The sequence below is a fragment of the Solanum dulcamara genome, chromosome 2 (genome assembly GCF_947179165.1).
Source record: "Solanum dulcamara chromosome 2, daSolDulc1.2, whole genome shotgun sequence".
In the NCBI taxonomy this organism is placed as follows: domain Eukaryota; kingdom Viridiplantae; phylum Streptophyta; class Magnoliopsida; order Solanales; family Solanaceae; genus Solanum; species Solanum dulcamara.
Window position 1 is genome coordinate 6,986,148 of NC_077238.1, and position 20,867 is coordinate 7,007,014.

The 20,867-nt window shown below is 33.4% G+C and overlaps 2 protein-coding genes across 16 annotated transcripts; one reads left to right on the forward strand and one right to left on the reverse strand.

Moving 5' to 3' along the window:
• The first annotated feature begins 812 nt into the window (after positions 1-812).
• On the forward strand, positions 813-7,049 carry LOC129880161 (RNA-binding KH domain-containing protein RCF3). 15 transcript variants are annotated; one of them, XR_008765339.1, is made up of 11 exons: positions 813-993; positions 1,103-1,130; positions 2,095-2,698; positions 3,877-4,272; positions 4,370-4,624; positions 4,779-5,036; positions 5,225-5,289; positions 5,408-5,486; positions 6,071-6,464; positions 6,603-6,644; positions 6,739-7,049. XR_008765339.1 is itself a non-coding variant. In XM_055954080.1 (9 exons), the coding sequence occupies exons 3-8, from the start codon at positions 2,120-2,122 to the stop codon at positions 5,457-5,459; spliced, it is 1,605 nt and encodes a 534-aa protein (XP_055810055.1). In that variant the 5' UTR covers positions 813-993; positions 1,103-1,130; positions 2,095-2,119; the 3' UTR covers positions 5,460-5,486; positions 6,071-7,049. The 15 variants fall into 15 exon arrangements, 8 of the variants coding, with proteins under 8 accessions (XP_055810055.1, XP_055810058.1, XP_055810054.1 ...); XR_008765340.1 differs by having other exon boundaries at positions 6,071-6,124; XR_008765336.1 differs by having other exon boundaries at positions 6,071-6,644.
• Positions 7,050-8,715: 1,666 nt separating this feature from the next.
• LOC129874923 (uncharacterized) lies at positions 8,716-12,352 on the reverse strand. The gene is made up of 7 exons (XM_055950317.1): positions 12,264-12,352; positions 10,659-10,826; positions 10,061-10,129; positions 9,889-9,936; positions 9,729-9,782; positions 9,200-9,263; positions 8,716-9,112 (listed from the first exon to the last, which is right to left on the reverse strand). The coding sequence occupies exons 2-7, from the start codon at positions 10,791-10,793 to the stop codon at positions 9,033-9,035; spliced, it is 450 nt and encodes a 149-aa protein (XP_055806292.1). The 5' UTR covers positions 10,794-10,826; positions 12,264-12,352; the 3' UTR covers positions 8,716-9,032.
• Positions 12,353-20,867: the final 8,515 nt, after the last annotated feature.

The following is a 20,867-nucleotide window of genomic DNA, read 5'->3' on the forward strand; positions in this document are numbered from 1 at the left end:
GTGCATCTGTTAACTTAGAAAAAAATTATACATTTCTGTATTTTGATAAAAAAGAGTTTACATTAATTTGTGCATCATATATATATAGAGAGAGAAAGTGAGAGAGAACAAAAGTGGGCATGTCAATCGCAATAAATTGTTTTCATGCTTGAAATTCAGATTCTTTAATCAAAAATCTATTTGTGACTTACGTTTAAAATAACAGTAAAACGCAAATGAGTGAGTCGAGAATCGAACTTGCGTCAGTCAATTCATACATTCTGCACAACCTTAATCATTGAGCGCTCTCTCTCTCTCTCTCTCTCTCTCTTTCTATAATTTTATTTGTGTTAAAGTTTAATTATTAACACCGTATAGTTGTTTTTTATCACTGTTCATGCTATCACGGAAAAGTCCAATGCAGTATCATCCGTCCGTCGTCATTGAGAATCTGTTGACATATTTATGTTAAGATAATGATGTCCTGTCGTCTTCAAATCTTGAAATTGCATAGTTATGTTTTCATCACTGTTCACGCTTTCATAAATAAGTACGAAATAATATCATCCCTTCGTCGTCATTGAAAATCTGTTGACATATTTACGTTAAGATAATGAAGTCTTGCCGTCTTCAAATCTTGAATCCAGTTCTTACTTTTTCATACCTTAATAACTCGATAAAATATCTATTATTTCTCATTAACACAAAAATAATTTTTTAAAATTCGCCTCTCACCATTCTTAAATGCTTGAACAGAGAAAGTAAAAAGAAAAGTACTTTGTTACAAAATCTTTTTTTGGTATTTTGTCTAATATTTTCATATACCTTTGTTAGGCCTCGTTAGGTTAGGTTACAAAACTTTTTACTCATAAGGCCATCTATGGTTGGTTGGATATTTCACTATTTAACAAGTTCTTTACATCCAAACCCTAAAAAACTTCATTGGCAAATATTTTCTGCAGTATTTGGTACTATAAACAACAGACCCACGGATTGATTCTTCCCCAGAGCACTGTAATTTTCTTTGTTTTTCTCTCTCTATTTTTGGTGTTTATAGACTCTTTGCGCTTTCTATGCAAAATTGACAAGATTAATCATTTACCCTTCTCTTTAATCTTGGCAGTGATAGAGTTTTGCTAGACAAACAAAAGGTGATATCTTTATGTTTTATTTTTTTAAAATAAGTTATTTCTTATTCTTTTGATTCTAGATAAGTGTAGTTAAGAAATGAAGTATTTTTCTGGGATGGGGGTGGGACTAAAAATTGTATCTGGGCTTGGGTTTTCTTGGTAAAGTTGGCTACTTTGAAGGGAATTATGGAGTGGTAGAAATTTTTTTCTTAAAAAGGGTATTCAATTTCAATCATGAATTTGGTTTTCCCTATGTATATTTATTGTGGGTTTCAAGGAGAAGTATAAAAAAGAAAAGAATATGGTGTGTGTGAAAATTTTGCTTCTGTGTCTTTTTTTTTTTTTTTGTAAAGTTGACTGCTTAGAAGAAAAATATATAGTGTCATAGATTTTGTTACTGTAAGAGAGGGTCTTTAACCTCAAGCATTTAGTTTTGTATGTGTGTTAACTTGCAATTTGTTGCGTAGGCGATTGCAAGAGCTTCAAGAATTAGGAAGCTAAGGGGATTCGACATAAAGATAATTTTAACCATGTTTAAACAGTGTATTTTTCCGACCTGGCTATGCCCTTGAGAGTTACTAGGGATTTTGTCATTGGTACTTTTAAAGGAAAATAGTAGTCTTGGGTGAATGAAAATTGTTTCTTCGGTTTGAGGTTGTCAGGTTGATTACTTTAAAGGAAAATCTGGACTGCAAGAGGAAATAGGGACTTCATTTTCATCATGAAATTTTTCTGTGATTTTGTGCTGCAACTTTCTTGGTTGGTTGGTAAAGCTTTTACTTGGTCTTAAGGTTATTGAGTGACGCAATATTACTTTATTGGGAAATTGACATTGCATATAATGTAATTTGCACCACTTTGAATTGTGTTTCATTTCTACGTTGTGTTGTCTGTATGTTCCACCTCATGACGTTCTATGTAATAAAACTTCATGAGTTGTTAGTGTGTTTCTGATCCAAGTTGATACAGAATATTTGGTTTGTAGGGTGACACATTCAGCTCATCTTGACATGGCAGGCCAGAAGAATAACTTCGGGAAGAGAATGCAATCGGAATCCGACTATTCTAGGAGTGATGGAAGTAAGAGAAGGACTCCAACTGATGAAAAAGAATCAAATTCCATTGGACCAGAGGATACTGTTTTCCGTTATTTATGCCCCACAGGAAAAATTGGAAGTATCATTGGAGTTGGTGGGGACATTGCAAAACAATTGAGGACTGAAACTAATTCAAAGATTAGGATTAGTGAGACCATACCTGGCTGCGAGGAGCGTGTGGTAACTATTTATAGTGGAAGTGAAGAAACTAATGTCTCTGAAGATACTGGTGACCTGATTTCACCTGCTCAAGATGCTCTATTCAGGGTGCATGACAGAGTCCTTGCTGAAGAGCTGCGTATGGATGAAGATCTGGAGGATCATCAGCAGATTACTGTACGGATGCTTGTCCCATCAGATCAAATAGGTTGTGTGATAGGGAAAGGTGGACAAGTGATCCAGAATTTACGAAGTGAAACAGGTGCGCAGATTCGGGTCTTAAGCAGTGAGCACTTGCCACCTTGTGCTCTAAACTCCGATGAGCTTCTCCAGGTAGTAGCAGGGTCCTTCTCACAACACTTTTCAGTATATTTTATGTTTACCATAATTCTATGTCATCTCTTAAATTTTTTAGATAATTAAAAGCATTTGCATTATTCATGTACTCTAGAGTACTGAAATATTTAGGCATGTATTATTTACTTGAAGTAATTTCATCAGAATTTTAAATGCGAGCACTTCCCTTGATCGTAGTTGATTTTGGTACCCGGTAGAATAGTTGAGACCTGTATAAGCTAGCGCAGACACCACCGTCATATAAAAAAAGGAAATTGCTTCACAATATATAGCAGGTAGCTAGAAATGAGGTTTTTGAGCCTGATTTAAAAAAATAGGTTTTTGGTTTTCCAGCCTTGCTCTCTCGCAATGAAGAGACTTGTTTCTATGCTAGCTGATTGCCTGGTCGGTCTTGTCAACCAATTTATAAATATGTTATTCACGAATTTTAAGATTCTAGATTTCCTGTTGGCCTAAGATGAATTAAAATGGGGAATATGGTCCTGAGGATTTATATAGCCAACCCCAACTTGTTCGAGGTAGAGGTGTAGTTGTTGCACGGATTGTATGTCTGTGTATAGGTGTGAGTTTTGCAAAACCCTTAGTTTTAGAGAACTCCTAATTTACCTTAGACTGTCAGTATATGAGAGTAAAATGAGTCCAAGGAGAATTGTTATAAAGGATTCATGCACTGACTGACTAGTTCGAGATTGAGGGGTAGTTGATTTGTATGGGGTATAATGGGGTGAGCAGAAACTTAAACATGATTGGTTTGCCTTTTTTTTTTTGAAGAAGGCAAAACTGATTTTATAAATAAAGTAGCACAAAGGAAGTGGGTTACATCTGTCAAATGTTCTAAAAAATCGGAAGACATAAAAAGAGTACCCCATCTAATCCTGAAGGGCTTCTAACAAAATTGGTTTGGTTCTTTAAAGCAGTTCTGTTATCTGTTAGCTATATCCATTTTGTAGGGCATCCATTTGTGAAACTTGATGGTACTAAAAACACTGACTAGGAATAATGAAAGAAATGGACAATTAATTGTGGAGTGAGCAACTGCTGTATTCAAGTTTTATTTGCAAATCCCACACTGTGCCGTCACTCTTAATGATGCTTATTTCTGGTTATACGAAAATGTAAATGATGTGTTAAAGAGATTCTTCTTTTATTTTCAGATAACCGGTGAAGGTGCAGTTGTTAAGAAAGCACTTTATCAAGTAGCAGCACGCCTCCATGATAATCCATCGCGGTCCCAACATCAATTGCTGTCGTCACCCAGCATATATAGGTCTGGTGCTGGACTTGTTAATCCTCATGCTGGTACCCAAGTCATGGGTGTGACATCATTGATGGGTCCTTATGTAAGTTACAAAAATGATGGTAGAAGCCGATCTTCTTCTGTAAAAGAGTTTGCTGTTCGTTTGGTTTGTCCAACTGAAAATGTAGGAGCTGTAATTGGCAAAGGTGGAGGCATTATCAAACAGATAAGACAGGAATCAGGTGCATCTATTAAAGTCGATAGTGCTGCGGCTGAGGGGGATGATTGCATTATATTTGTATCAGCAAAGGAGGTGTGGAACAATTCTTGGTTATCGAATTTATTATTTGGTTGCTAGGACTGAGAATACCTCTCTGTAGCGCTTGTTGCTTATCCAATTGTGATCACAGGCATCTGAAGATCAATCTCCTACCATTGATGCAACAATGCGTTTGCAACCAAGAAGTAGTGAGAAAACTGAAAAAGAATCGGGTGATGCCATTCTTACGACTCGCCTGCTTGTACCTAGTTCACGAGTTGGATGCCTTATTGGTAAAGGTGGTTCCATTATCAATGAGATGCGGAATACCACAAGGGCAAGCATCCGCATTCTTTCAAAGGAAAATCTTCCCAAAGTGGCATCCGCAGATGACGAGATGGTGCAGGTAAACTGGTTTTTGTATTTTTGTCCTCGTGTAATATTGTCTCACTTGGTTTGTTTAAGCTGAGTTATTTGTAGGTTGGGGGTGTGATGTTTGGTTTAGGTGTACTCCCTATTCAGAAATTCTTACGTCATGGTATTGTGTTTTTCTCCTTCAGATTACTGGAGATGCTAATGTTGCTGGCAATGCGTTATTGCAAGTACTTATGCGGTTGAGGGCCAATACATTTGAGATGGAGGGAGCTTTTCCTGCATTTTCTCCTGGCCTTTCTTATGTCCCCATGTCTGCAAGCGTCCCTGATGGCTCAAGATATGGCAATCGTGATAATAGATCACGTCGGCATGGTTATTCTTCTTATTCAGGTGGACATGATTACAATGATTTGTCTCCAAATGATAGTTATGGTGGCTCACAGGTAAATACTCATTGTTCATTTTTTAGATGTTGATTTGACGTTATCTCATTTTTACAGGGAAAAATCAAATTACCTTGTCCTGTTGTTCCTATTCTAATTGATGTTTTGCTGTATTTCCATCTATTTGCTGCTATCCTTGTATAGCAAACAAAATATGTCAGAAAGTAGATCTGAATTCATTTTTTCAGGTTGGTGGTGGAGGTAGTTATGCACCATATGGCGTTTATTCCTCTGGGCGACCTAGTAGTGCAGGGTAAAGTCATTATCTGACTACATGCTTTGACATTAAGGCTATGTTTCCCGCCTACAGTTGCCGTCTCTTTCATTTACTGTAAATTGGTTTTGTTATTTACTTGTTCTAATCTTTCCAGGGTTTCCAGCCATAACCCTTCTACCTATGGGAAATCTTATGGTGGATACTAGGGTGTAGAGGGTTGTTAGCAGCTGGAGGTACAGAATTTTGCCTTTTTTTTTGGTGTTATACATAATCAATGGGCATCTCTATTCTGTACTTCAGTATAGCCTCAAGCACATCTTCCTATTGTTAACTTTGACTAGCCTGAAGCCTGTGTTGCATCTCTAATGCTCTTTCTTTTACTTTGCCTTTTCACACTTGCCATCTAAACAGCTATCATCTCCGATGCCTGATTCCAGCCTATTGCCCGCCCCTTTTGACGATGTCTCCAGCCTAAGTACAGAGGACCAGACGAACAAGATAGAGAAACTTGTGGCCATACTTTCCCTAGTATTTCTGTTTCTTAGGTGTTACCAGCATATATAATGTAATGAAACAACGCCTCTTGGTCACTGAAGGCCTTTTGTACCCAACAATACCTCTGCTTTAGTGTTTGTGTAGCAGACTAAGCCATGACAGTTTGATGTGGTGGTTCTTCTTTACATTTTGTTTGTTCGTTTGTGTTCTTTAGAACTTTTGTGACATAGTGGTATCACTTTTTCTGTTGACCAGTTATGCTACAGGATTGAATATTCTATCAGCTTTCTCTTGCATCGATTTTTTCATGTTTTCTTGACAGCTTTCCAGTTGTTGAACAAAAGTTCAAGAAAGTCAGGTTTCTGCATTTCAGGAGGTAAAAATGTAATCATCTCATATTTATCGATCCCTTGTCCACTTTTGCTTGTAGTGGTCTTGTATATGACATGATTCCCGCTATTGGGTTCTATCCTCGTGAATGAAGCCCATCTGTTAGTTGCTCACACAGAGCTTTTAAGAGATCAAGCAATAGCTAATTATGATAAAAAATTCACGTTCACGTTTGTATGCTATGGTATACACTAAGAAGGCAGATTTCTACTGGAGCAGTGTTAATTTTCTTCTCTTGCTTCTCTAGGGTAAGAGATACTTGAGATTGAGAATTACTTTTCAGATCGTTGAGGCATGAATATGCTTTCAGCGCTTTGCTATATGTGGTAAACCTGTGTCTTTATCTTGTAAATACTCATGCTGCTTTGGCCTTAAATGAAATGATGGTGTTCCTTTGGCCTTAAGGAAATGATGGTGTTGGTCACTGCTTGATGTCTGATCATTTTATGTGATCGATTCTGCAGGATTGATAGAAAATTTAGTTCTTATGATAAATTCCTACTAAGGTAAGTAACTTCCCTTTTTCCAAATGTTAATTTTTTCACCGCTAGACAGATAATATGATTTTGGTATGAACTCATACAACTGCAAGCATTTCAGGAGGAAAGAAAGCGGGTGGGATCAGTTAAGAGTCATCAAGAGCATTTTGATGCTTCTAGTAATGATTATGGAGCCGTATCACACATGTATTGACAGCCGCTTTTTGCCCTTTGAAGGGCTTCATGAAGCTTAGACTAATGAATTACTGGGGGTTCTGTGTCTACTACTGTTTCTTTCATCAACTTTTATTCATTATTTGAGCATGGATTCTCTTTGCTTCACTCTGTTTATTTAGAGTTCTGCACTGTACTTTCATAGCTGGTCCAGTTTCTTATATTGTGTTTGGAATTAATGCAGCATTGACAAGACTACACTTAGGTCTGTGCCGTTGTGTCAAGATTCTATCTGGTATTCTGGCCAAAAAGATGTGATGTTTAAGCATAATCTCAAATTTGGTCTCGAGTCAGCTTGCATATGAAGCATTTGATTGTTCTACATTGTGGTACTAGTGATTACACACTTGAAATCCCAAGTTTCACATATAACATGCAATTTAAAAGCTTTATAGTATTAATATAACACACATAAAAAAGGTTTGGAATATTATTTTCGTTACCATAAGCAATTAATAATCTGTCAATGATTTGTATTTATGTGATTTATCTCCACTAAAAAAAGAAAAAAAGAACTTTTGATCATTGATGGTTAAGATAAAAAAATGTACACTATTTAAAAGTCAGAAGTAGATCTTCTTTTTCTCCATAAATGTGGGACCTTTTTGACGCATACACAAAAGTGGCTACAAAGTGATCGTCATTTATATTCGATTCCACTAATCTGCCCTGAGTTGAATCAAAGGTACATATCTTAACTTGACCTTAAAGGAATAACTAAACACCTCAGCTTTGAAAATATAATCTTAAAAAGTGTCGAATTGAATTGTTGAAATTTCTATTTTCTGGGAACGTAGGCCATCTTCAACCTATGTCAAATTTTACACTAAATGCTATATTTGGTGCAAAGTTGCTATAGCCCATGCCAAATTTTGTATCAAATTTGGTGTGTGAATAGTGTATTTGGTGCACCAATTGTCCTTTATTATTATTATTTTATTATACAATATTTTTAATTAAATATTATATAAATTGATATGTTTTAATTAAAATATTTTATTAGTTTTACGTAATATTTTTATAATATTAATTTTAGATTAAAATTTTAATTTTTTATATATTATTTTTCTTTACTTGAATTTTTTTGAAATTAAATTTGTGGTAATTCTACTATAAATTTGAATTGGATATAAGTACAATTAATCTTGACAAAAATTAAATATGCAAAAATATAAATCTCGACATAGAAAAATTAAGGACAAAGAAGCTCATTTTGAACTACGTATTGGATTAATAAAGCATTTATGAGAGCACCGTAGTGATCTTGAAAGTTGAATATTCACGTAGAACTTAAAATAAAATTTTCAATTGTATAATGTTTATTTAATTATATTTCGTTAATGATTTGACTTTTATTTGTGTTATTCATTATTATGTATAATATGTAATATTTGCTAGCAATTTTTATTATTAAAAAAATTATGATTTAAAATAGTTTTATATTAAATGACTATAATTTGAAACAATATGAAAATTATATATAGTGAATGTTTTTTATAAAAAAATTTGTTTTATGAAATAAGAAAATATAAATAAAATAAAAAATAATAATATAATAATGAAGATAGAAAGAAAAGAATTCTTTTTTGGTGTAAAATTTAGGGTTGGCAATGCCCTTACAACCACAATTAGTGTCTTCCATTTGCTTGAAGCAAGCAAATCCACGAGTTTGATTATGTCGTCCTGTTTAACTACAAGCCAATAGGACCTTTTCCAACTACTAACAACAAAGTCTGAGTCTCAGGAACATAAATTCTTGTGTTCAAAACCAAAATCCTAGTTTGTTGGCAAAAGAAGAAAGAGTCTAGTATGAGATCATAAATATGAAGTACAGTACAATATACCAAAAGGGAAAGAGTTAATATTGGAAAAAACTGTATGTCTTTAACATTTCATTAACATGGGTCAATCTAGAACTTTTACCACCAAAAAGTACAATACATCATGATGGTATTATAGCACAGCCAGATGGGAAATAAACTTGCAGGCAGTTTTCTGATTTTTATGCAAGCAAATCAGCTCAGTATAGGACCACAAATCTAATCTCAGAACAAAAATTCGCCACACGCAGCAATTATTCTTTCTTTTCTTCTTTTTACCTCTATAAGTAGCTAGCCCCATTTACAACAACACCTTCAGTTAATTCAGCAGCTCAAGAATGTCTTGGTCCTGGCCTCTGATCTAAGAATTATTCTCACCATCTGCTGCTGGTGTTCCACTCTGGTCATCTAGCTGGTCAAGGCCGTTGTGGCTACCATCTGCTGCCAGATTTCAAACGGAGAAGGAAAGAGATTAAGGGGTTGAGTTCCAGTAAGATCACACAACAGGAATAGCTTTTGCATACATACCTTCACCAGCATCTGTCAGTTTAGAAGCTGAGAGACGAGTACGAAGTTGCTGGTGTGGTGTCGGCTGTTATCAAAGAAAACATAAGCAATGCAATCTTGTTGTGATAATCGAATACAAATTGAACATGTAGCAACTTGGAGCAGGCTGTGCATTGTATTGTCATTTTATTTGTTGCTATTTAAAGGACAAATTTCCGTAGCCATGTTGTAGTTGGAATTTAACTTCCTTATCTACGTATGCTTCAGGATTTAATTTGAATAAATAAAGGAAGATGCAACTTCTCCTGCTGAAAACAGATAGCCAGGAGATCAGAAGCTCTTCAAAATACATTGTTTCTTAAGGCCTGATCAAAAACTTTGGAATGAGATTGAATACTGTTTTTTTTATTTTTAAGTCCAGCCTAAGTTGTAATCTAGTGAATCTAACCTTTAAAAACTAGCAAAGACAGGAAAAAAGAAAAACAAGTCATTACGACCAACAATAGAAACTGGAAATGTGTTTCTCAGAGTAACAGGGTAGGTAATGCACCTCCAATTTTGGGCGAAGTGCCTCAGCAGGTGTTTTGGCCTTCTGTCCCCCTTGCTGCAAGATAATAGAAAATGAAAACGTGGTAAAAGATGCTCAAAACTTCAACATTAAACTTTAGCTAAAGATTCAAACAGCCAAAAGTTACACTAGAGCTGAGTACCTTTCCTAGTGCCCAGTCCGCAGAATCGAAAAAAGCACGTTCATGGTCCTGGCAAATGTAAAAGAGGTTAATAGAAAATTCAATCAGGACAAGAATTGGAGTAAAACTCAAAATACATAGAGGGAAATAATTTGAGATACCAAAGAGTTGAAGTAAAACCTAAAATAATCACCTTAGTTATCAATGGAGGTTTCTTTTTCACTAATCCACCATACTTTTTCTTCATTAGTTCCTCCTGTTCCTGGATATATGTAATGAAGGAAAATAATTATGCCCCGAATCTCAAGGAAAAAATGGCAGAAGTACAGTAACGTTTCGTATAGTTGCAATTAATCAAATTTAGGTAATTTTCCATAACACTTTCATCAACCTACAGTCTCTACCTCAAATATCTTTATACACTTATAGACGGATACTAGTCCTGTGAATGAAATCTCATTCACATGGTGGTTATATGGCACAGAAGAAGAAATAAAGTACATGGTGACGGGCATTTTTAAAGATTTGAGCTGCAAATGAAAGTACACAGGTATCATTTCTAGAAAATCTTTTGGTGCAAAAATGTATTCGCTAATCCCTAATGATTTTGATTAGTATTACAGAAGATTTGAGCTGCAAACAGAAGAACAAAATACATAGGGATTTTTTAGAAAAACCTTCGGTGTAAATATTCCCTAATCCGTATGGCTTTAACATATGCTTCATCATTCACTAGCATTGCAAAAGCTTTGAGCAAATGGAATCAATTAGTTACATATGAAAATATGTACCTCTTGAGATGGATCTTGGCGTTCTTCTTCTGAACCCTTTGGATCTTCTGCAGGAAGGTCATCATTTACTTCACCTTTAGGAAGATCATTACCAAGGTTTGGTTCCTGGCCACTTTCATCTGAGGGGTTTGACATTTTGTGTGCTTGTTTTTCTGAGGAAAAAAAAAACTGATTTGGTATTACTCAGAAAATGACCATAAACAGACTAAGGCATTAACAGGAAAATGAATATAAAATGAAAGAATCATGAATCATGAATCATGGCATATGTAATCTTAGGAAACGAATGAAAATCCATTGCCCTGGGTAACAGAACGCTCCATATAAATGCATAAAGGATCTAGAGCACACAAATCTAAACATCACAGATAACAGAAACTATTTGCAGTCTACATACACTTAATAACATATTTGAAGGACATTCAATCTACTTAGTCAACACACAAAATAAACTGAAGCCCCGAAGAATCCGTAAAAAAGAAGAAAAACACAACTTAAGCTGAAAAAAATTAGATACTCCTACAACAACAACAACAACAACATATCCAGTGTAATCCCACAAGTGGGGTCTGGGGAGGGTAAAGTTTACAAAGACCTTACCCCTACCCTCGTAGAAATAGAGAGGTTGTTTTAGATAGAAAAATAATAATAATAATTTAGATACTCCTATTACTCTATAATGTACAGCTTTCTAGTATGATAAGTAGGCCATATCCTACAAAAACAACAAATTTTGCACAGTTTATTGAAATATTGAATTTCCATGAGAATCACCCTACACATTTCAATTCTCATTATTCCCTAACCCCGATCCCCAATGTAAAAGAAAATTAAATTGATCCCCAAAGTTTGAGGGGAAATAAAAACTTTTCAATTTCTTTTCTCAAGATTTCAATTCTGTCTCATCAGATAGCCAAGCTAATAAACATGCAGAAGAAACAAAAGTATGCTATAAATACCCAGTTCATGGAATATGAAATAAACACACAGATTCAGTAATTCCAATCAATTTTCACTAACCCCTTGACCACCAACAACAAGAAGAGGATACCTATTGTAATCCCACAAGTAGGAAGAGGGTAGAATATACACCCACCTTACCCCTAACTCTTAGAGATAGAGAGGCTATTTCTGATAGACCTCGAATTCCCTCTCCCCATACCCGATCCCTGGAATTCGAGGGGAAATGATAACTTGTCAATCATTTTCTTTTCAAGATATCAATTCTGGCTCAGCTTAAACATGCAGAAGAAACAAAAGAATGATAAAAACATAAGTATAAACACCCAGTTCACGGAATATGAAATAAACACACAGATTCAGTAATTCCAATCAATTTAAGCACCAAATCAATCATCACAACAGTGCAGAATTTGGATCAATACTAAAAACCCATTGATACCCAGAACGCAAATAGTAGATTAACAAATGATAAACCTAATAATGAGGAAAAAATAACAAGAAAGAATCAAACTTGATAGAGTTTCCAATAACTATTGAAAATCGCCACCTTTGAAAAATAAAAGAAAAATATAACGAAAGGAGCCAAGAAAATCAGTTTTCCGATATGGGAAAACAATACAGAAGAAGAAGAAGAAGGGTTACCTGTAATCTGAAGTGTGAAGATGGATGAAACCGATGAGTTACCAGAAATATGGAACAGAAAGAAAGACGAAGCAAAATAAACTGGAAAATGATTTTAAAAAATAAAGAAAAAAAAAGGTTGCGTTTTCATTCCACAGGAGAATATGGGCCTGAGGCGTTATTGGGCTTTAGATAGCTTATTTTGCCATTTTTGGGCCCCATTGTTTAAGTCGCGCTCTCTCTCTAATTTTTTTATAGAAAAAATCACCTAAATACACAATTTATTTTAACATATTCTTTAAAAAAATTTACCATTTGAAAAAATTACAAAAATCTCTATTTTTTTCAATTCTATGATACATCATACATGAAATTACGTGATGTATTCGGATATCAGATACATCACTTTACGCGATGTATCGGTCGGATACATTATTTACGTGATATATCAGGACGTCGGATACATCATTTTACGTGATGAATCAGTCAGATATATCACTTTACGTAATATATTAGGATGTATGTGATGTATCCGGATTCCACCAAAAAGAAGGAATTTCGGATAATTTTTAAAAGATTAGGGATAGTTGAAAAGAATCACTATGGAATTTAAAATTTATAATTTTATAAGTCTATCCACTTCGAAATAATTTCAGACATACGTGATGAAGTTGCAAGAATTCATACCTAAAGTTATCAATTTGGTCTGAAGTTGGTAGGACACATTCGCCGTAAATGGTTGAAGTTCAATCTTTTTTTTTTGCATGAACTTATTATTCAAAATTCAATAACACAATTCATGATTTAACACGCAAATCTACTTTGAGTAAGTTCAAATTTAAAATATATGTTGCAAATACCGTAAAGCACAATCTTCAATCAACAATTTTGTCAAAATAACAAATGTTAACATTGTCATTTTCCAACAATATTAATTTGTTAATGTTTTTAAGCATTTTCAACAATAACAAAATTCAATAGGCATAATACATAAATATGACTCTTAACTTGGTTTCAGCTGACAATTATGATTTCTAACTTTATTAGTGCATAAATAAACACTTTAACTATCCAAAACTTGAACAAATAGACACATTTTTCTTACATGACAATTTTGTGTCATACATGGCGTCCATCGTGTATTATTCAATATATGACACGTGTCTACCTGTTCAATTTTATACAAGTTTTAAGTGTTTATTTGACACTCAAAGTTGGAGGGCATAAATGTCAGTTGAACTCAAGTTAAAATATTTATTTATTGTGACAATTCAATACTCACTTCATTAACTATTTGACAGATCTAAAAAAAATCTTATTTTCCAAAATCACATACATGTGAAATAACTTAAAAAAGGAAAAAGGGCCAAAATTACCCTTTAACTATTTGAAATAGAGCACATATATACTTAAATTATATTCTGACTCAAAAATATCCTTTCCTCCATACTATTGACTCAAAAATACCTTTCACATCATACTATTGGTTCAAATCCACCCCTTCGTTTGACGGAATGAAATGTGGCATCCCATGTGTATTAATTTACGTCGTATAAGATCTCCACATAAACGCCCACTCCACCCCACCCCATCAATTAAAAGACCCAAATCTACCCATTAAAAAATCCAAACTCATCCTTGACTCTCGTATGAGTTTGGGTTAGAGTTCAGAATAACTACGAGAGTCAAGGATGAGTTTGAGTATTTTAATGAGTGGGTTTGGATCTTTTAATTGATTGGGTGTGGTGGGATAGAGTGGGGTGCTTATGTGGAGTAAATTAATACACATGAGATGTCACGTTTCATTCCGTCAAACAGAGAGGTAGAAGTGAGTCAATAGTATGACTTGAAGGGTATTTTTGAGCCAAAATATAATTTAAGAATATATGTGCTCTATTTCAAATAGTTAAAGGATACTTTTGACCTTATATGCACATATTAAATAGCCGTGTCCAAAATAGGACACACCCTAAATTTTTTTAGATTCAAGTGGAAATGATCGAGCACTATTATTGAACTTTGGATTTCCACACATAATAACCACTTTTACGATTGCAGATTGAACATTTACTATTGTTTCAAAACTAATTTATACGGGTAGAATTTCATGATCTATAGAGAGATATTTTTATCCAATAGTTTTGATAAAAATATCTCTTTACAATTCTATTATTGTCCTAAAATTCAAATTTATACGATTAAAATGTCATGATGATATCATGAAATAGGAGCAAAGCGTAGAAATGTCTTTTCACACTTATTATAATAGAGAATTGACTATTTTTCAACTATTTTGCAAAATATACCATTTATATTTCAACTTGGTATCCTAAAAATGTCTACCTAGTAATAATTTTTACCAAATTATTGTTCATGCCTAGTACTTAAATCCACTTAATGCCTTTGACACAAGTGGTTTGTTTTTATAAGAGCAACATGAACCAATTGATTTGAAATAATGACCATTACTAGCTCACAAACAAATACCTCTCTCATAACATGCTGCTATAATCATGTGGGGCTTCATATAATATGTAATAAGATCTCCTAATAATTTCTTTAATTATTTTGTTATAAAGTAAATCAACTTTGCAAAGTAAAATGAAAATAAGAGGAATAACAGAAGATGGAGAGAAAATTGAGAGAATTGAGAAAGCAGTGTGTAAGTGTTTTCTTCTTTTGTGTGTCTCATTTCCGTTCAAGAGTTGACTATCTTTATAGCCACAAAAGGTGGCAATTTGAAAAGCAGCCTAGTGGATCATCCACTAACTAGTGCTAACTTTCAAAACACTTCCCCTTGGATGTTCATGTGTAATGTGCTTTATTAAAATTTTTACAAGAAACAATATACATAGTAGTTATTTTGAACCCTTATAGATGTTGTGCCTCGTTAAAACCTTACTAGGAAAAACCCAGTGGAAAAAAACCTAGTGAAGAAAAAAGAGTACACATATCTGGTAATACGTCTTGAGTGCTGCCTCATTAAAAATCTTATCAGGAAAACCCAGTGGGACAAAACCTTAGCTAAGGAAAAAAGAGTACATCGCGTATTTTGCTCCCCCTGATGAAAACATCACTTAATATCTCGAAGACGACGCATTCCAATTTTATATCTCATTTTCTCAAAGGTTGAGGTTGGCAATGCTTTGGTGAACATATCTGCCAAATTGTCACTTGAACGAATTTATTGGACATCTATTTCACCTTTCTTTTGAAGATCATGAGTGAAAAAGAATTTTGGTGAAATATATTTTGTTTTGTCTCCTTTGATATGTCCTCCCTTCAGTTGAGCTATACATGCAACATTGTCTTCATACAATATTGTTGGAGCGTCTTTTGTCAAAGAAAGGCCACATGTTTTTTGAATGTGTTGAGTTATTGATCTTAACCAAACACATTCTCGACTTGCTTCATGAATGGCTATTATCTCTGCATGATTTGAGGAAGTGGCAACTATAATTTGCTTTGTTGAACGCCATGATATAGCTGTAACACCATATGTAAATAAATAGCCTGTCTGCGATCGACCTTTATGAGGATCAGATAAATATCCCATATCTGCGTAACCGATCAATTGTGACGTGGAATTATTTAAGTAAAACAATCCCATATCAATGGTACCTCGAAAGTATCTGAATATTTGTTTAATTTCATTCCAGTGTCTTCGTGTTGGGGAAGAACTAAATCTTGATAACAAGTTTACTAAGAAAGCTATATCTGGTCTAGAATTGTTGGCAAGATACATTAATGCACCAATTGCACTAATGTATGATATTTCAGCCCCAACAAGCTCTTCATTATTTTCATGAGGTCGAAATGGATCTTTATTAATATCAAGAAATCTCATAACCATTGGGGTACTCAATGGATGTGCTTTATCCGTATAAAACCTCTTTAAAATATTTTCAGTATATGTTGACTGATGGACAAATATCTCATTTGTAAAATGTTCAATTTGTAGATCAAGACAAAAATTTGTCTTTTCAAGGTCTTTCATTTCAAACTCCTTTTTCAGATATTTTACTGCCTTTGAAAGTTCTTCCGGAGTTCCAATAATATTTAAATCATCAACATATACTGCTATTATGACAAATTCATATCCAGACCTTCTCATAAAGACACAAGGGCAAATTGAATTATTTTTATATCCTTCTTTTAGCAAATATTTGCTAAGACGGTTGTACTACATTCGCCCTGAATGTTTCAACTCGTACAAGGATTTCTGAAGCTTTATTATGCAATTGTCTCGAGAATCCTTGTATGCTTCAGTCACTTTTAACCCTTCAGAAATTTTTATAAAAATGTCGTGGTCCAATGAGCCATATAAATAGGCAATGACCACGTTCATTAAGTGCATTTCAAGCTTTTCATGAACTGCTAAATTCATTAGATACTTGAAGGCAATTGCATCTACCACAGGGAATATGTTTTCATATAGTCAATGTCAGGTTTTTGCGAAAAAACTTGGGTTACAAATAGGGGTGCTTATAGGGCGGATCGGATGGATTATTATGTTTAACGGTTTGATTTAACGGTTATCGGCTTTAAAAGTACTAAACCGCTAGCCAACCTATAAGATATTGATTGGTTCGGTATCGAATTAGCAATTATCGGGCGGTTATCGGACGGTGTATCGATTAATTTTATTTTCATATACAATTTAAATTCCTAATTACTTTGAGTGATAGTAAGAAGCATCTTATCCTATTTTGAAAACCTATCTAGTTTAAATTTAAATTATTCGGATTAACAAATTTCGATCTTTTATTTTTTTTAAAAATCATGTTCAGTCAAATACAGTAGCCACAAAATGTTCATGGCTTGTCCCTTTCTATCTTTCTTCATTCCCTTATTAATATTTGCCAAGTTGTCTCGACAAATTTATGGTCAATATTTTTGTGATAAAGTGGAGCAGCAGAGATAAAAAAATCAGTGCAAAATACTCTATTTGAAGCTGAAAGAAACTTTCGTGCCCATTCGTATTATTAGCTAAATTTTAAGCCACACAGAATGATGGAACTTGTACTCACCAACAATTTCTAATTTGCCGTCTCATTTGATTTTCCTTTAATTTGTATCTATGTTTTTGTTGTCTCAAAATCATTGATTTTTTTTAATTATATAAATAAAGAGATTATGAAAATTTCATATAAAATATATTAAAATATAATAAATTCTTAACGGATTAACGGTTTACCCAATAACAAAATTTAGTAATCCGTCCCCCACACCAATAAGCCGTTAATTATAAAATTTAAATCCATTCCCCACCCGCTAATCTGATAACCCAATACCAATAGCCAATAAGCCAATTTTGCGGATGGATTATCGGTAGCGAACGGTTTTGAAAATCCCTAGCTACAAGTCATGCTTTATATCTTATGACTTCACCCTTTTCATTTCGTTTACGCACAAAAACTCATTTGTACCCTACTGGCTTGACACCTTCAGGTGTTTGGATTATTGATCCGAAAACTTTACTTTTTTCAAGTGAAGTTAACTCTACTTGAATTCCATTCTTCCATCTTGGCCAATCATTTATTTGTCTGCATTCATCGACAGATTTTGGTTCAAGATCCTTATCTTGTTGCATTATTTCAATGGCAACATTATAAGCAAAAATATTATCGACCACAATATCATTTCGGTTCCACCATTTTCCTGTCGAGATATAACTTATTGAGATTTCTTCATTCTCATTATTTTCAGGTACTTGGACCTCCTTGGTGGTAACACCATTTGTTGTATCTCTAGGATCTTCTTGAGCACTTTCCTCCAAATTATAATCATCTTGATCATTTATTCTTTTTCTTTTTCGAGAATTTTTATCTTTGGAACCAATTGGTCTTTCACATTTTAAGCGTGGCCTAGACTCATTTACCTGAACAAGTTATTTTATCGACACATAAACTCGAACTTGAGCATTAGTAGCTGAGATATGCGATTTAGTAACTCGTGCAAGGTTAGTAAATGTATCTGGCAGTTGATTTGCAATATTCTACAAATAAATTATTTTTTGAACTTCTTGCTCACATTTATTTGTTCGAGGATCTAATGAGATAGTGACAATGAATTCCAATTTATCTCATTTTTCAACTGCTTATGTTCTCCCCCTAATGTTGGGTATACTGATTCATCAAAATGACAATCATCGAATCTTGCTGTAAATAAATCTCCAGTCATAGGTTCCAGATATTTTATAATAGAAGGAGATTCATACCATACATATATTCACAATCTTCTTTGGGGACCCATCTTTGTGCGGTGCGGTGGAGCAATTGAGACATATACCGCACACCCAAATATTCTAAGATGAGATATATTTGACTCTCTTCCAAACACTAACTGTAATAGGGAAAAATCATGATAATTTATTTGCCTTATGCGCCCAAGTGCTGCTGCATGCAAAATAGCATGCCCCCATACTGAAATAGGAAGTTTTGTCCTCATTAGCAATGGTCTAGCTATCAATTGAAGGCGTTTAATCAATGATTCTGCTAGACCATTTTGAGTATAGACATGAGCGACCGGATGCTCAACTTTTATTCCAACTGACATACAATAATCATTAAATGATTGAGATGTAAATTCACCAGCATTATCAAGACGAATTGTCTTTATTATATAATCTGGAAATTGTGCTCTTAACCTTATAATTTGAGCTAACAATCTCGCAAAAGCCATGTTACGAGTTGATAATAAGCACACATGTGACCATCTTGTAGATGCATCTATCAAGACCATATAATATTTAAATGGTCCATATGAAGGGTGAATTGCCCCACATATATCACCCTGTATACGTTCCAAAAATGCAGGGAATTCAATCCCAACCTTAGTTGCTGATGGTTTGATAATCAGTTTTCCTTGGAAACAAGCAACACAAGAAAATTCCTTAGATTGAAGAATTTTCTGATTCTTCAAAGTGTGTCCATGTGAATTCTCAATAATTCTGCACATCATATTATAACTGGGATGGCCCAACCGATCATGCCAAATGATAAAATCATTAGAATCAGTAAACCTTTTGTTTATTATGGCATGTGATTCAACAGTATCAATATTTGTATGGTACAATCAAGAAGAAAGTGCAGATAATTTTTCGTGCACAATTTTCTTGTCCATATTTATTGTAGTAATGTAAAGGTATTCAACATTTCCTTCATTTGCAATCTCAATATAATAACCATTTTGACGAATAACCTTGAAACTTAACAAGTTTCTTTGAGACTTACTACAATACAATGCATTATCAATTACCAATATCGTTCCTCCAGGTAGTAATAAGGCCACTTTTCCAGAGCCTTCAATTAATTTTGTACTACTAGATATTGTATTGACATAGGCCTTTTTTATAATCAAATGACAAAAATATTTCTTTTCTTTTAATATCGTATGAGTTATGGCACTATCCAAAAGACACATATCTCCATTATTCATCTTGAATCCAATTGAAGACTAAGAAATTTATTTATCTTCATAAAATAAAAATGCATTGTAAGAAATAAAATAAGTAACAATTTTGATAGAAAAACATAAGTCTCTTTTTTTAAAAGTTAAATTATGGTAATTTAGAATTTAAAAAAATTATAGGATTCAATTATGATGAATGTTACAATAATTTAGTGTATGGAATTATATTGTAATGAATTTGTAACACAGAAAAAATGATTGATAATATGAACCTAACGTACCAAATTATAAAAATTAACAAACTGAGGTGTAACACGTTAATAATAAATATAATTTTATATAAATTAATAATTTACTAGTGAATTAGTTTAATAAACTTAGAATTCAAAAAGTTTATGATAGAATATACTTATTAACCTTAAATAAATATTATACATAAGTATTAAAATAAATATAAAATAAATAAAATTATAAAATATTAATATAATATTATTCATCATGTATAGATAATTTGTTTATTGAAAAAAATAATACAATCATTATATAATATTAATGTCTAAAACATTAACAAGAATAAACAATTAGTATAATGACATTAAATAAGGTGAATATTATTCTTAGTAACAATATGATATTAAGTTTAAATAATAGCACACTAATAGTAATTAATTACAACATTGTAAAATAACATAATGTAATAAACAATATACAAATATCATAAAAATGTGTCCCTGATTTTTTTTTTCAAATACATAAACGTAAAACACAATAATTCAAAGTACATAAAAATGACAACATATTGAAAAACATGAAATTAAACATCAATTAAGATCCTTAAAAAAATCTTCAACCTCCGAATGAGTAATATCATTGAGGTCATTAAAATCATCATCCCTCAAAGCCAGATTTGCTTCAATATTATCATTATTCAAGGGCCTTGCGTCAACATTATTTTCGAATGCCAAGTGTGACTCTATCCGAGCATTAGAAGAAGAGGCACCACCTCTATTTGCCTTTCTTTTGAAAGAATTTTGATAAAGTCTTACAAAATGCTCAGATGTCCGACATTCATTTTTTCAGTGGTCTTTCATGCCACAACGATGACAGTTACTTCTTGAAGGACCATTTTGAGAACTGATATTATTCTCCATTTTATGTTGACCACCACCACGACGATTATTAAATCGTCTTCTGTCATTGCCACGTCCACAC